Raw genomic sequence first — 17,004 nt, 5'->3', positions numbered from 1 at the left:
TCTGCTGGTCAGGGATTTTAGTGTGGGAGCTGAGGACACCAGGAATCAGCAAAGCTGTTTTCCCGAGAGCCCTGAAGTGAGGAACGTTCATTGGAATTGACCTGTTTCTGTACTTGAGGAATTGAGAATCTTTGTTTCTGCTCTGATTGAGGTTTTACTTATGGAGCCAGCTGACAACCAGTGAAACAAATTTCCCCCCTATATTTGTATGTCCCATTGGTTGTTCAGATGACCTTTTGGAAAATAGAATACTTCTGTGATCCAGGATACAGCGAGGGCTGGAACCATAGGTGGTTGTGTGTGGGCGGTCGGAGGGGTGCTTCCCTGGGAGGAAAGAAAATTTCATCCCAGAAAGGCATAGGCTAAAGGAGGGCATTTCCTAAGAGACGAAATTAGGACGTTTAAAAAAAAACAACAAAAAACCCGGTCATAATTTAGGCTACAGTAGATAGTAACTTTTAAGGAACACGTTACGCAAGAGAATAATAAAAGATTGGTCAGTAGCAGCGGAATGGGTTCTGAGAGGTTGAGGTAAATGTATTGGGTTTGTGACACTCTTGACCTACTTGGCTTGACTCCACCCAGGAAGGACCACTGGACCCATTTGTAACCATCCTTACTGTGACTGATGAAAAGTCAGCTGTTGTGATTGGTGGTCTGACCTGCGAAGGAAGTAGTCGGGTTTTCTGTTTGGCAGTCCTTCATGGGAGAACCATGACTTCGTATCATCAGTGACAAAGGGATGGCACCCTACTTACACATACAGAAGCCGTTTTCCCTTTGCTCTTACGCTGCTATGTTCTTGGATGGCTGAACTGTTGAAATCATAGCGTTGGAAAGAGTTTTAGAAGTTATATACTACTCACCGTCACTTACAAATAACAGGATAGTTGCTAGCTGCCACTTACTGAGCTCTTATGTGCCAGGTGCTGTGCTGATGATGTGCTCAGAAATAGAGACACACAACGGACAATGTAAAAAAAGTAAATAAAGCCTTGCCAACCAAAATGATACCAAGTTGAATTTGGTATTTATCCGTGTGACTTAAAACAATGTACATAATTGAATTACTGTATGTAACTTTGGCAACTTGCTTTCTGGTTTTGAAATCTGCGTTGATTATAAATATAAACAATGACTTCTCATTTCACTGATATTATCAAACAGTTGATTCAGGCATGTTTTGGACCACCTGGACGACCCATCTTAAAAAAACCACAGAACTTTGTCATTGCAAAACTGTGAGCTTACACCAAAGAAGAGAGCAAACATCATGTACCTGTGTCATCCAGCTTCAACGATGACCAACTTTTGTCTATCTTGTTTTTCTCTAATTTTCCCCTTGGAATATTTTATAACAGATCCCAAGCATCCTACCGTTTTGCCCCTAAATACTTACGTACGTAGAGTGACCCTCCAAAGACTGAGCACTTCATTTCATTGCCTAGATTTGCTTTTGTATTTACAGTTCCAAGTGACAAGAAATGCCCTTTTGCTTGTCCTTCGTTAATGATCAAGTAAGAGAGGTGCGATTAACATGTAAATGATGCATTTTGCCAAATGATAGTGGAGCCAGATTTCACCGCAGTCTAAGTGGAGAGGAGTGGCAACAAAATGAATCCTTCCTGGGCCCACTCATGAAACAGTAGTGTCAGGAAAAGTCACCAGCAAATTAATGGTGTGTGAATTTTTTTGGATTTGTGCGTTCCTTGTATTCTCAGAGCTGTGTAAACAGTCCGGGGTGGGGGTGGGGGGTTGAGATTTCGTTCCCTGTCCTTTCGTGTATTCTGTGATGTGAAGGTAGCTGCTGGCTGTCCCTCAGCCAGACAGTCCCAGGGCTCCACATTCCAGAATATGGAAAGTGTGCCACATGGGCAAGCGTGGGCGGCAGAGTCAGACTCGCGGTGAGCTGGCACGCGCTCCCTAATGACTTTGATCGGTTTTCTGATCTATAAAATGTGATGATAATCTGCACTTCTTTGCATCATGGTGCAGGTGGAGTGAGGTGCGGTACAGTGCCTGACATACGTCGCTGCCTCAGAACGAGGACAACAACGTCCATCTTTCATAGTTGTTCTTCTCCTTTCCTCCAGTTACTTTCCTGTGACGTGGTCTAGAGCCACCTTGCTTTCCTTCTCCATGGCCTCTGGATTGTCTGTGTGCCTCTTACAACATAGCCCTCAGAGTTAAACAGAAATGGGACCTGAGAGAGTAGTTTTACTTGGGTCACCTTCCCTACCCCTCCTTAAAACAACTGGAGTAATAGAGTGATTTTCATAGAATTCATTTGCAAGGAAACTTTCCATTAAATGCGTGCAGAAGAAACAAGTCTCAGCGGAATGTCTTGCCGGTGTAATTGGGACTCCTGCACAGCAGTGAAAATAACAGTGGTCTTGGTACATCGCCAGGCCTTTACTGCTTGAATTATACTAATTACGTTCTAGAACATTCTGCCTGCCTTAGAATGATTTACAGTAGCTAAATGGATAGACCACTGACTCTCTTTGGTCACTAGTGAAATACTGCGGAGATTTTTAATAGATTCAATCATGAATATTCATGTAAAAAGGGACTTTCTTTATCCAGAAACTAAAGAAAGTAGTGTTGCTCTTTTTCAGACACTTGCATCGAGAAGAGACCTCAGTTTTATCTAAATTTCCTTCACCTCACAGATAAAATGAGACTCACAGATAAGACTGCCATCAGAACTGGGTAACAAGCCACACTTCCCCATGAGCTGTGTCTTTAAGGTATCGGAACAGCGGGAACCCTTGTGCTGCCAGAGTTCATTAGCTGCTCAAGAACAGAACAGCTTGGGGATGCTTGCAAGTCAGTAGCTGTGTGATAGTGACTGGCTTTTAACTTGATAAAGACGGATGGGAGGGAAGGACGTGCACTCCCAGCCCAGGTCAGGCACTGTTTTTATTTCTTGGAAAGTCACTGGGTGGTAACAGTGTGACTGTGGAGGAAGGGGACTAGCTAATCCTCTGTAAACCGTGCCAGCACAGCATGCCTTTTGGTCCTGTCCTTCTCCACCTGGCTCCTGGTGTTAAGCCTGGTGTTACTTGTTACTCGGGATTCTTTCTAAGCCCCTTTCAAGTGGAGGGGCTTTGTAGTTTTATGTCCATATCGTGCAGGGCTATGTGAGGAGAAAGACGGACTGCCAGAGCATTTATATCGATATGGTGAAGACTGATGCTTTCAGTATAGTCTACCAAACAGCAACTAGCAGAACCAGTAAAACACACTGACCGCTACGCTTCCCCAGTCTCCTGTCTGGGTGGAGGCTCTGCGGTAGTGCCTCAGCTGCGGGCTGGCTTCCTCCTGCCCAGGCTGGTCGTGCCCCACAGCCTCTGGAGCCGATGCTTCTACTGAACGGAAGGTCGCAACATCGCAAACCCCAGGAGAGCTCAGGGAGGTCTAGAACCCTTAGTTTCAGTGACCTGGGAGATGTGCGGAGCCATTTCTGGAAGCCCTGTTTGTGTGGGGAGCCATGGTTACAGGAAACTCTGAGCTTTGCAGAATGGCTCAGTTTATGCTACCTGTTTCCTCCCCCTGAGGCAATTGTCTCTGCCTGCACCTGAGGGGAGCTTGAGCTTGTAAGCTGCTGAGGAATTTGGTGGGAGCGGCCAGTTCCCAGACACAGAAGGCTGATGCCTATCAGGGCAATTGATAAGATAATTACTTGTGAGTTTCGGTGAATTTTGTATCCTCTATGTGAAAGCTAAAGAATTTACATTTGTTATGTTAATACACACTTGCACGTGCTCAAACTGCTTATATGGGAGCAGTAAAATAAACTTAGTGTCTTCAGGATCACTGAAGTCCGCGATCGCCATCATATGTGAGAGTGTCTTTTATTCATTCCCACTCCCCCATTCGGGAACCCATCAACTCGTGGCGGCTGGCCAGTCACATGTTTGCATCTAGGATTTGTGAAGGGCGTTTGGTGTTCTCTGGATCGTGGCCCAGAACCTGCTTGAGACGGGGAGAGGTGATGGTAAGAGGAGTGTGTGAGCCAGGTGTTAGCTCTGGAAGTTCATGGTCGTATAGGAGCAGGTAACCAGTGAACCAGATCATTCCTAGCACTTTCCCATGTTTGTGTGATAAGCTAGGTGGCTGGATCCATCCGTTCTCTCTGTGGTTTTCAACACCATGTTCAAGGACTGTGAGCTGCCATCTAGTCAGGGTCTTTTCTAAAATATTTTTGTGGCATGCCTCTTACTGACGTACTTGTGGTGTAGGAATGGTACGTCTGTGACACTTGGAATGTCAGTTACTCCGATGGTGTGAATCAAGGTAAGAAAAAGAAGCGAGAGAGAGAGAGAGAGAGAGAGAGAGAGCGCGTTTATGGGACGGGACAGGAGAGGGGAGAGGAGTGCGCTCATGCAAGACAGCGTGAAATTCGTTTTAATTTTGACTTAATTTTTTTGACTTTTCAACATCATTTAATGATAGCAATTAGTTTTCTGAGGTTTTAATTTGGACTAATTTCTCAGGGTGGTTACATAGGCAGAAAGTGTCAACTGTCTTTCCCATCACCCCAGTACATTTATGTTGGGTGAAAACCTGAAGCTCTCACTGGGTATTCGTGAGGTCTTAGGTGTGATTTCCAAAGAGCTTGCAGGCAGCACGACCTGCTCATGTCTGCGCCACCTCGGCAGCCTGCGTGGCCTGTCCACGTAACAGTGACGATTACGGTGGTTCCTCAAGTACACGGCTGTTCCGCAGCCATCACAAAGCCTTCCCTTGTAACACTGAAGTTACAGCCACGTGAGACTAGGGATTTTTAATCTGTGTTTAAGGACTTTAACTCTTGTTTATTCTTTAGTACGGAAGCGCATTACATGTATTTACCATGAACTCAGGGGTTGAGATTTAATAAAATTAGTTTTCATTGCTCCATCAAGGTCATTCTTTTTTTTTATTTTTTATTGGGGAACAGTGTGTACTTCCAGGCATTTTTTTTGTTTTGTTCCCCCAAGTCAAGTTGTTGTCCTTTCAATCTTAGTTGTGGAGGGTGCAGCTCAGCTCCAGGTCCAGTTGCCGTTTCTAGTTGCAGGGGGCGCAGCCCACCATCCCTTACGGGAGTAGAACCGGCAACCTTTGGTTGAGAGCCTGCGCTCCAACCAACTGAGCCATCCGGGAGGCAGCTCAGCTCAAGGTGCCGTGTTCAATCTTTGTTCCCATCCCTTGCGGGACTCGAGGAATTGAACTGGCAACCTTGTGGTTGAGAGCCCACTGGCCCATGTGGGAATCAAACCAGCAGCCTTCGGAGTTAGGAGCATGGAGCTCTAACCGCCTGAGCCACCGGGCCGGCCCCATCAAGGTCATTCTTAAGAGAAATGGGCTTGTTTGTTTGTTCAGACTGCAAGAATGTGGAGAAGGAGACCCCATGACGCCTGGCAGTGCCATGACCTGTGCTACGGCCTGGCCATGTCCCCACCATTGCCTTTGCACCATCAGTGCAACCAGGTGAAAAAGGCAAATAAGTGTCAGTATTCCTGTGAAAGCAGACTTGCTCCCCAGGCTCTGCCAGAGGTGCCCAGGGCCCTCTGTGATTGGTGGGCCACGTAGAGAACCTCTGAGATCGCCCAGGGTCCTGGAACAAGTTAAAGGAACAAAAGGGAATATGAAAAAGCTCCCCGTTGGCGCCAGCACGCTGGTGGAGGTGGTTTCAGGGCCTGTGGTCGGTGGCCGGCTGGCTGCTGTGCTCAGGTCTGTGAGCACCGCACCTGGGCTCTGCGCCCGCGTCGGGTCTGTCCCAGGTCGCACTCCCCAAGGGCCCCTGCGGTGATAGTTGTTGGGCAGCGTGTGTGATCAGTTATACACAGAAGCGAGAAATGCATAGGACGGTTGTCTCTTTTCCGTAAAGAGGGGACAGGATGGAAAACCAGAAGTACAAAATCAAAGTTTTGAAGGTTTATAAGTTGAACCGTGTTTCACGTTGTCATTGTTCTTCTATGCCTGTATAGTCAGAGTCTGTTCTGTTATGACAAGGGAGGGTGAGAAAGCATTTGGTTCCTCGGGTGAGACCTGAGCTCTTTCTGATTTCTATATCCTCCAACTTCCTCCCACTTGCTGACAGGCAGCCAGGCGCTGGGTGGAGAGAGGTGCCCCTCCCCTCCTGTCCCACCTGACGGTACCTGACAGAACGGAGCCCCCCACACAAGAAGCCCCACACACGGGAGCCCCACATGCGGGAGCCCCACACACGGGAGCCCCACACGCGGGAGCCCCACACGCGGGAGCCCCACACACAGCCTCACAACAGGGAGCCCCCCATACACAGGGAGCCCCACACACGGGAGCCCCACACACAGGTACCCCCACAGACCATGGAAGGAAGCAAGAGGTGTCATCATCGCCCAGCGGGACTCTGACCAGAAAAAGTGGCAAGAGTTGCATGGTCTGAACGTGTGTTTTCTTTTTCTCTAGTGAAGAAGTCTGCAAGCGTGGCTTCACGGTGATTGTGGACATGCGTGGGTCCAAGTGGGACTCCATTAAACCTCTGCTGAAGATATTGCAAGAGTCCTTCCCCTGCTGCATTCACGTTGCACTGATAATCAAGCCAGACAACTTTTGGCAGAAACAGAGGACGAATTTTGGCAGTTCTAAATTTGAATTTGAGGTAACTCCCATGTGTAGCCAGACCAACCACACCGAAATAGGTGTGGTTTATTAAAAGCTGACTTTTCCCTCATCATTTTATGCTGAGAATAGATTTTTTAAAATTACATAATAAATGGGAACCGTGTATCTTATGTACACATGTAAAATTAGTTATTGCTTAAAATAACAAAATTAGGTTTGTTTATCGCATTATCCTTGTGGATTGTTTTACCCGAGATGGCTTAGGTTTCATTTCTCTTGGTCTTGGGTGGTGGGACTGCTGAGGTAGGTGTAAGGTCCGTAACTACCTGAGAAGGAGCCTGTTCCCTCTGACTTCACCGCTTTACCATTCAGCGCAGGTGGCTTCACATGACTTCCGATTCACTGTCACTGCCTCAGCCATGGAAATCAGGGGATGTTAGGGAGAAATACCACCTTCAGATTTCCTGAGGAAAACATGGGGGTTTTCATCCTTTGCTAATGCAGAGAAAGGCCTGCCACGTATTTCATCTATCAGGTCTCTCATTTATGAAAAGGGAGAGATACTCCTTTAAAAACTATGCAGAATCCTGAATTCATCAGTGCCAAGGTCTCTGTCTTTCAGACAGTGCAGAACAAACCTGCCTGCTAACTTGCCCCTATTTCCTCTTTAAGCTGCCAGGGTTCTGACAAAGCTTAGATGCTCTTGGTGTAACGAGAGGGTTATGGGAAGAAAGTATTCTGGCCAGTCTGAATCTGGACCCATGCCATATTCTGTAATAAGATTTGAATATTTTCTAATAATTAATTGTGACTTTGGTTGAATAGATTGCTTCTTCTATCAACTTTCTCAAACATTAGGTTTTAGTGAAAGCATTCATTCATGTATTTTTAAGGTACACTGCGGGGGGCGGGGCAAAAAATAGTTTTCCTCTCACCTAAGTTTTCTGGCTGGGGTAATAATCAAAGTAGCATGAGAAAATGTCCAGAATTTATTATGGATGTACACGCAGGGGTGCCACACGTGTGAGAGCTGAAGACGCCTCGGGCAGTCGAGGGGTAGGTGCTGCCTTGGCCAAAGCAGAAGGAGGCAGGGGTCGGATTTCAAAGGGAAAGCAGGTTATTTACAGGCAGATGAGAAAGAGCAAACATGGGGTTAACAAATTCTTGCTGGGCCACCCAGAAACGGTGGGGTACAGACGGGAGCCCAACAAACCGGCTTTGCCAAATTTCTCCCGGTCTGCCAGTTTGCCTGTGTGGTGATGTCACGGTGATGCTCTCTTCCTTTCAGCAGGTTTTCCTGCCTGAGTTCTTTGAGGCAGGTAAAGGGTTAAAGTTTCTTTTCTTTCTTAAAGTAAATATCCCCCCCACAAAAAAATAAATATCCCAAAAGACATATTTTGGGGTGGCAAAACGTTGATTCCCCTCAACAGCAATAATAGTATTAAACACGTCACCCAGTACTTAGGCTTTATGTTACATGTTATGTTTTTCAAAGTGTTTCGATGTGTGTATTTCTTGCATTTTTAAATTTCTTTCCATGGTACTGATTTTTCAATCTGGACTCTGAATTTAGTTTTAATTTGAATTTGAAACTACAGTCAAGAGATTTAGGTGAAAGAGGAAGCCGGGAAGCCTTAAACTTCATGTACAGTTAGAAGTGAGTTTGGAGGACAATTTATTGGGTCTTATTATTTTCTTGATGCAGAATTTAAAGTGTGTTGTGTTTAATCATACATGTGTTAAGCAGAAACAGTGCTTTGGCAACATAACGCATGCAAGTTTTGGCTAATGTCCGTCTCTCCTGCTGGGCCTTTAAGAACCTACACCCGTTTTTCTATCGCCTCCACGGATGTGATTGAGAGTCCAGGCGAATGAGATCGTAATGGAGCTACAGTCACAAGTGCTGGCTGGGAAGCAGCCCCTCTTTCTAGCTCTGCTGACCTTTGCAACTTCCTCTGCCAAACAGCAGAGATGCAGCAGCTCTCGGTTTCTCTAAGGCTGGAGGTGACAAGGGTGGAGCTGTACCAGCCTTGCTCCGTTTTATCTTTTGGTTCCAGGCCACAAATCCTCTTCTTTACCTTTGTCTTGCGTTTAATCGCTCCGCCCCTCGTGTTTTCCACGAGGCATAACACTTACATTAATCTCGCAGCCCGTCTGACAGGTAGGGTGAGGTTAAGATGTCCTGTTTGGGTTGTAGTTGACTGAAACTTTGTCACTGTTAGATTGGAATCCAGTACAGATTATGTGCTGTACTTGTACTGCTCAGAATCGTGGAGGGTTATTGCAATGAATGAAACATTCCTTCTTTTTTTAGCTTTGTCAAAGAGCTCTGCCAGCTTTCTTGCTAACCCTTGTGTATTTTCTACATTTAAAAAAGTCAGTGTCAGATGGAACTAGACTTATCGGGGGATCACTTCATAAATTGTATAAATGCCTAACCACTGCACTGTACACTTGAAACTAATATAAAATAATATTGAATGTCAGTTATAATAAAAAAAAATAGTCACGGGATATAAAGTACAGCCTAGGGAATGTAGTCAGTGGTATTATAATAGCTATGTATGGTGTCAGATGGGTAGTAGGCTTGTTGGGGTTATCACTTTGTGAGGGGTGTAAATGTCTAATGATTATGTTGTTTTGTACACGTGAAATAAATAAATAAAAAATGTGACGAGATTTTAAGAGAAGACGAAAAGTCGTTCATATCCTCTCATCGGTTACTTGATGGGAGGTAGAGTTTAGGGCAAGATGAGTGATGAGGGTGGGCTGCTTGGAGCACCTTTGATCAGTCACCTAATAAGCAGCCCCCAGATAAGTGTCCTTAGAGGGAGGTGCTGCTTCCGAGGGTTGTGAAGCCCCTAACAAGACATGAGCTCGTTGCAGATGGTAGGACGCCTCCGCAGAGTTTTCTGTTGGGAGTGAGATGGTGCAGTGGTGTTGATAAGGAAAGCTGCTCTGAGGAAGTGAAATTTCTGAATCGTCTGCTCTGTGCTTGCAGTTATACACATTTCCAGGTTAATATGCCTAAGATAGTGGGTCAGTTTCCACATTCTTGGAAAGAAGTCTAACTTCTCTGGCTCTCATGAAATACATATGATTCTATAACTTTAGGTATTCCACCTAACACACACGCGTATGTGTTGCTCTCATGAATGTATCTTTCACTGACTATACTGGCAATGCTTCTTTCATTTACATTTATTTTTATGGGGCCAGAACGAGGTACGTTATGTTTTCTACAAATACGTTACTTGCTTTAAGTTTGAAAATCTGTAAGTGTTGCAGATTGAGTTATGATAAGGCTGTATAATGTTGGTTCATCTTCTCACACGTATTTTTTCCCCCCTCAAGACAAATATGGTCTCTTTAGAAGGCCTTACCAAAGTAGTCGACCCTTCTCAGCTAACTCCCGAGTTTGATGGCTGCTTGGAGTACAACCATGAAGAATGGATTGAAATCAGAGTTGCATTTGAAGATTACATCAGCAGTGCCACCCACATGCTGTCCCGGCTGGAGGAGCTCCAGGACATCCTGGCGAAGAAGGAGCTGCCTCAGGATTTGGAGGGGGCTCGGAACATGATCGAGGAGCACTCGCAGCTGAAGAAGAAGGTCATTAAGGCCCCCATAGAGGACTTGGATTTAGAGGGACAGAAGCTGCTCCAGAGGATTCAGAGCAGCGACAGCTTTCCCAAAAAGAACTCGGGGTCAGGCAATGCGGACCTGCAGAGCCTCCTACCCAAGGTGTCCGCCATGTTGGACCGGCTGCACTCAACGCGGCAGCATCTGCATCAGATGTGGCACGTGAGGAAACTGAAGCTGGACCAGTGCTTTCAGCTGAGGCTGTTTGAACAGGATGCTGAGAAGGTAAGAGCAGGCAGGGGAATGCTAAATGGCCCATGGAGAAGAGCTTCCTGGCTCATTGGGTCTCAGCAGCCAGGGCTGCTTTGCTCAGGAGAAAGGGCTGGGGAAGGGCGAGCTACTCCCCCGGCATTGGGTAGAGACTCGCAAGTGTCAGCTCAGAGGTCTCCCCTAAATCTGCTCTCAATTGTTTCTTTTTGTGTAATGCAGTGCTGTTGTAGAAACTTTGAGTTATTCATTACTGGTCATCTGTAAGATGGACGAGATTGATATCTTCCGCTGTGAGAGTGAAGATTTTACAGGATTATGTTATTGAAAGCAATACTTATGTGTGCATATCTCTTGCCAATAACTGTGCTTCCATTTATATAAGGCCAATGGTAGACCATTCAGGTCTGTCATTGCGTGTGTTTTAAAAGTAAAAGGTGAATAATGTGTTAAGAAGTAATAGCTTCTGGGGAATACAGGCAACAATTACTTATAGTGTCAAGTTTTATTCCTGTGCTCCAGACAAACCCACCAACCAAAGAGAACTCTTGTCAGTTGCCGGCTACCTCAGTCTTACTACAGCAGGTGCAAAAACAGGAATGTGTTGTAAGCCGTGGACATGGGTGAATTAAAGTCTCTTAATTTGAGCTCATTGAATGTTTTTGATGGACAGGAAAATATTTTCTAAAGTAAAAAACACATAACAAACTACATTAGAAACCTTTGATATGAAAGAACCCTTTTGAAAGATGACAATCCAATACTGTTTTTTGATAAGCTTTTAACATATCTGTCAGTGTACTTAGGTTTTACGTAATGCCTCGTCAGAGACACTAGAAAGTCTTCCTTTCAGTTACTAGAACAGCAGTGACCATCCCTGGGATTCTGGTTCACGTCCCAAACAGCAGTGCTAACTGATAGTCATTTCTTTTCCCTTAAATGTTGTCCTTGCGAGCAGTGTAATTGACATCCATTTCCAGGTGGCATCTCCACTGAACCTTAAGAGAGATGTCATCATTAATTTTTTTCCTCAATGCTTTTTATTTTTACAGTAAATTTGATTATGTGCCTTTATACTTCTCGCATTAAAGAACGTAATCTCTCAGTCTTTGGAATTGCTGTCAGTGCTCTGAGTACCCACCCCGGGACTATCAATCCTAATTTCACATAATAGATCTTTAACTGAAGAGTAGTGTGGCCTGGTACGCTGTTCAGTACAGCAGGGAAGCTGCGTTTCGAGTCAAAAGATCCCAGTTCTTAATTAGCCTGGGAGATGCGAATACCTCTTTGTTTATGTTTCTTAATTCCTCATCTGTCAAAGGAACATGCTAGATGTGTTTTTCTTGTAGATTCTGCAAGTTCAGAACTGCTGACTTCTGAGAAATCAGGAGTCCTCTGGGCCCAGATGCCTGAGAGGTTGTCAGCGGAAGGATGCAGCACTTCCTGGCTTTGGCCCGTTCCTGGGCCCAGTCATTTCTCTTTCCGGAGTGATTGATTCCAGGTTGTCTTTTTCGTTCTGGTAGATGTTTGACTGGATCACACACAACAAGGGCCTGTTTCTGAACAGCTACACCGAGATTGGGACCAGCCATCCTCATGCAATGGAGCTTCAGACACAGCACAATCACTTTGCTATGAACTGTATGGTAAGAGACCGTCCGAGGAGACGTACGCTGTAGTGGAAATGTTTCAGCAAACGGGAGGCCTTTACCCCCATCACGTCCCAGCATGCTGCAGGAGGCCGTGTGTGGGGCCCTCAGAGTTCCTGATTTGATGGTAGCAGCTGAAACTTCGAGAGTGGGAAGGTCTCAGTGTTGGCAGGGTCTCGGTAGCTTGTCATAAGTTTTCAACAAACAAAAATGAAAACAAGCAAACAAACAAATTAGGGAGACTTGAACCAATTAACGTGGCCAGTTCAACATGCATGATTTTGATGCTGGCTGTTGTACGCTACCTCTCAGGAGTCTGCAGGGCCTCCCGGAAAGCTGCTCAGAGGCCGAGCGAGTGCACTGAACAGACTCACCGTCAGTGTGCTGGCTGCCCTGGAAGACGAAGAAATGAGCCAGCCTGCTGCTTACCTCTAGGGCATACCCCTATTCCCCTAAAACATGAGATTTCTTTCCAAGTTTAACTGAAGGACCGGGGTACAGACGTCAGCCTTGCCTGGAATCCCTGGCTCTCTGAGTTTGTTACACATGATGTCCTTGGCCCGTTGTGACCAGATAGGGGTTACCGTAGGATTGCTTGGCAAACAAACAAAAACACAAAACAAAGAAACCAACAGTGAATTTCAAATAGCACTTTTGTTACATTTTTGCAGTTAATATAATTAAAAACAATATTCTATAAGTTATATGGTTGCTTTTATAGACAGGTAAGCTTCCAGAACTTTCCTCTTCAGGAACAAGGAGTTTTGCTTTGGACTTTGACCAGCCTCGTGAGAATTAACCACCCCCAGGCCTTGTAACATTTGTTACCGAGCATCGATGCAATGTGAAGACAGGGTCTTCTTGGTTTACATTAATTCAGTAAGATGCCATTTAATTAAAGTTTGGTCAACTAAGTGCTCCAACTTAGGTGCTTTCATAAGACTGAGCAACAAAATTTTTGTGATAGATGCCATCAAAACATTTGATATCGGTTCTCGAGTTTGAGGAAGAGGATTTTGGTATAAATCTGGTCATAGATAAGGAGAGCCAAAACGTTTGCCTCTGGGAAAGCTTCCTAGAAGGATTTCCTCCTAAAATTTCTGATCAATTTTTCTCGATGTCCTGACACTTCAACTAATAGTGAAAGGCACAGTTAGTCCTCTTTACTACATACTTTAAAAACTAGAAATATTACAGTGTATTTTACAAAAAACGAGAAATGAACAGAAAATATACGTCTTCCCCACCCCAGCATTTTTAGTGACAGATTTAGGAATCAGCAGAACTGGAAGTATGGTGTGGAAAACAGGAGCGTGGGTTATGAATACAAAGGTTTTTAATTCTGACTCCCATTTACCATGTGGCCTCAGGCAAGTTGCTTAACTCTTGAGCCTGGGTTTCCCAATCTATAAAGTGGGGATAATATCTACCTTCCGTGGTATCACATTATTTTATTGTTTCTTTATATGTAAAACACAAGCACAGTGCTGAATACATAATAAGTACTTGATAAATGGTACTTACTGTCAACGATGTTATCAATTTAATTTAAAATACTTTTAAAGATTAAAACACTTAAAATAAGAGTTTTTTTTCTTTTTTAAGTTGAAATATATTTTCTAATTTTCTACAATACACTCCTATTACTTTCCTAAGTTAAAAAGTTAATTACAAAGGAATGTGGTAGCCCTGTCTGTGCCAAGCTGGGTGATGGCTGCTGGGAGAGCTTTCCAGGCCTGGCCCATCCTTTGTGCTCAACACCTCCACGACCTTAGCCTCTGTCTAGGACATTTTTCATGCAGAACAAGGGCCTGTTAACCTTCAGCCCTTCCCTGTGTTATCCACAGTGTTTTCAATACTTCTTGACAAAGAAGATGAAAATACTAAATACCAATGTGCAAAGCTGACAAAGCATATTAAGAAAGCCTCGTAAGGGATACTGACAAGTTTGCTCATTCTACTATCACAGGTATTTTAGAAGTGATGCTGAGAAGAATCGAGGTGTAGGTACTTTGAATGGAAGGAATTGTCCATGCCATGTTTGAGTCCAGGTTTATTTGAGCTGCTGGGTGCCACCCTGTTCCTTTGTCTGACCAGGAAAAGGCATCACGCGTACACTGGTTCTCTATGGTCTCTGATCACAGCCGGCTTGAGGACAGGAAATTAATGCAGGAAACTGGAGCGGAACCTGGGGAGTGCATACCCTCCGCGGGCCCCACCAAAGAGCCGTCTGAACAGCCAGTGCTTCTCTGGTTCTAACAGAGGGCATCTGCTAGTGCTGCTCCTAACAGGCCTTGTGGGTTGGTTCCGCTAAGGATACAGACAAAGCAGAAATTAGAGGTTGTAGTCAGTCTCCTGTGACTAGAGAGAGAGCGCACATGTGAGAAGGGGCGGTGTTTCTTATGACTTAAAGGGCACCAGACGAGCCAATGAGGCCAGTTCCCGCTGATCGTGGCCTTGGCCGACTGTCTCAGCCTCACAAAGTGCCCCTTCCCTCCCACTCTCATCATGTGGGTCTCTGTTAGCTGACTGGAGTCTGTAGATGCAGCCCAGAAAAGTAACTCCGAGGCCAGAGTCTGTGGCTCTGGGATTCCAGGTCTAGGTGACTCCACCTAATTCAGGGCGGCTCAGAAATGGAGTAAAGAAAGGGAAAGAATGGACAGGTGCACGTTCTAGGACGCTTACTTAGGAGGGCAGGTGAGGTGACCCCAGAGAAGCTCCTGCAGGGGTCCGGGTGCCAGGCAGCAGGAGACTGGCCCAGAGGACCCCATGGGAAGGGAGGGAGCGAAGAAAAGGTGGAGGAGTTTGGACTCGTTGGGTAGTTCGGTTAGAGGCAAGATGGGCAGCTGTGTGGTTGGGGGGACCCGTGGAGACGAGCAGCCGTGTGATGTATCACAGACGTCACACATAGATGAAGATCAACAGCCTGGGCTTTGTCAGAGGTGTGGGTCCCCACCTCCGCCTTGGCTGTAATGTGACCCTCAAAGAAGATGGAAGGTAGAAAGGGAAATACCTCAACCAGTTCTTGTTTTGAAAAAAAAAGAAAGGTGTGGATTTTTTAAAGCCTCACTCCCTTATTTTTTGCAGTAAACTGGTGGACCTGACGATAGCAATTTCAACAGAGTTAGAAAAGCTTGATTTAGAATTTGAACACAGCATTGTTCTGTATCTTGGAGAAAGGGGATCCATTTACAGAAGATTTTTCAATTGGCACCAAAAAGATGAGTTGGGTGTGTGTAGAAAGGAGAGCTTGTTTTCACACAGATAGCCTTGGGTTGCTAGGTACACGTTTACTGGTTTCTGGGTTCTAGTTAAAAACTGAAATGTTGGGTTCCTGCAGTCCTGGGTGACTGCTTGTCAGCAGGCTTGCCATCTGGACCCTTTTCAGGATTGAAAGCCAAGAAATGAGTAATAGTGTATCTGTGTGCACACAGTTGTGCATTTGGTTGCTTTGGGCCTCACAATATGCCTTTCAGCTAGTTGATTGGCAATTTTGCAGTCTTAAAAATAGAAATGGAAACCAATATTTAGAGTTCACGGAAATCCAGGTAGCAGATATGTATTCTAGTATATACCTTTACCAGGGAACTCTGCTGTTAAAAACAATAAGTGAACAGGCCGTAGTTCAGGAAGTGCTAGCCGTGGCTTCTTAAAGAAGCCTCTTGTTTGTCCTGCCCTAACAGCCCTCTCTCTGCCCCTTTCTCAGAACGTGTATGTCAACATAAACCGCATCATGTCGGTGGCCAGCCGCTTGGTGGAGTCCGGCCACTACGCCTCTCAGCAGATCAAACAGATCGCCAGTCAGCTGGAGCAGGAGTGGAAGGCGTTTGCCGCGGCCCTGGACGAGCGCAGCACCTTGCTGGACATGTCCTCCGTGTTCCACCAGAAAGCGGAGAAGGTCAGTGCCTGGGGGGGCCCCCAGCTGCGAGCTGGTGGCGCAGCACTGGCTCCTCGGGTTCCCTCTGTCCCGGTGGCCGGATCCTGAGGACGTCAGGGTAGCACTTGGCGCGCTTAAGAAGCTGAGCCCTGAAGTCCGTCAGCTGCGAGCTAAAACTCTCCAGCTCCCTTACCCCTTGCTGTGCAGCCTTAGGCAAGGGACCTCACCTCTCTGTTCCTTGCTTTTCTCCTTTGTGAAGTGGAAATAAAAGCAGCTGCTTGAGAGGAGTGTTTTACCGTGTAAAGGAGGTGATTCGTACCAGGCGCCCTGCAGAGTGCCTGGGATGGAGTGAGTACTAAGAAGTGTAGCTGCTGTTCTTTTTCCTCCCCTCCGTTATTATCCCTAATTAGGATGATTGGCAGAAAGTAACAGAATGCCCGGCCATCAGGTTTAAACACCAGAGCCTGGCTGATACAGGGAGCTCTAGTGGGACCATGATGTCAGACCTGGGGCCTGCCAGGCCTTCCCCTCATGGTGACAGGACACGTGCCACACCCGCCAGCGCCAGCCCCTCCACCGTGGTGTGCAGGGCTGGCTGGCGGTGAGTGTCCACTGTCACTTTGTCAGGGGGGCAGCACTGTCAGAAGGCCCTCCCCCCAGCGCTTCCCCTCCATTCCCGCTGTCCTGGCTGCAGGGCAGGGTGGCCGGGGAGCATCCAGCTTCTTAGCCCCCGCAGCAGGCAGGCTGTGCCCGCACGGGCTGGGGCGGGAAGTGGCTTTGGGGCAGGCAGCTTTCGGTGTCTCACAATTACCGAATGGTTTGTATGGCTTCTGACTTCACATTGGCTTCACTTGCTGATGTGCTGCTCAAATACCTTATTTTGAGAGGGAATGTGTAATGTGTGCCTGTGACACTTCCCACACCTCCACAAGCATCTGCTTACGCAAACTTGCTGAAACAAAAACACTCTGAAAGTAGTCAGAGAAAAGGAGGGGCTCCTGACTCCGGTGTCCGGTGGGGAAAGTACGCTGGACG

General features: G+C 46.2%; 1 protein-coding gene across 6 annotated transcripts in view; it reads left to right on the top strand.

The window, feature by feature from the left end:
• The window catches only part of TRIO (trio Rho guanine nucleotide exchange factor), a 324,184-nt gene that overhangs the window by 117,424 nt on the left and 189,756 nt on the right, over positions 1 to 17,004 (top strand). For all 6 annotated transcript variants that reach the window (XM_074329064.1, XM_074329063.1, XM_074329067.1 and 3 more), the window contains exons 4-7: positions 6,439 to 6,631; positions 9,949 to 10,461; positions 11,967 to 12,089; positions 15,799 to 15,990. In XM_074329064.1, coding sequence (XP_074185165.1) covers positions 6,439 to 6,631; positions 9,949 to 10,461; positions 11,967 to 12,089; positions 15,799 to 15,990 — 1,021 coding nt within the window. The remainder of the gene's footprint in view (positions 1 to 6,438; positions 6,632 to 9,948; positions 10,462 to 11,966; positions 12,090 to 15,798; positions 15,991 to 17,004) is intronic.

Source organism: Rhinolophus sinicus, linkage group LG03 (genome assembly GCF_036562045.2).
Source record: "Rhinolophus sinicus isolate RSC01 linkage group LG03, ASM3656204v1, whole genome shotgun sequence".
Taxonomy (NCBI): domain Eukaryota; kingdom Metazoa; phylum Chordata; class Mammalia; order Chiroptera; family Rhinolophidae; genus Rhinolophus; species Rhinolophus sinicus.
This window is presented reverse-complemented; position numbering and strand designations above follow the sequence as displayed.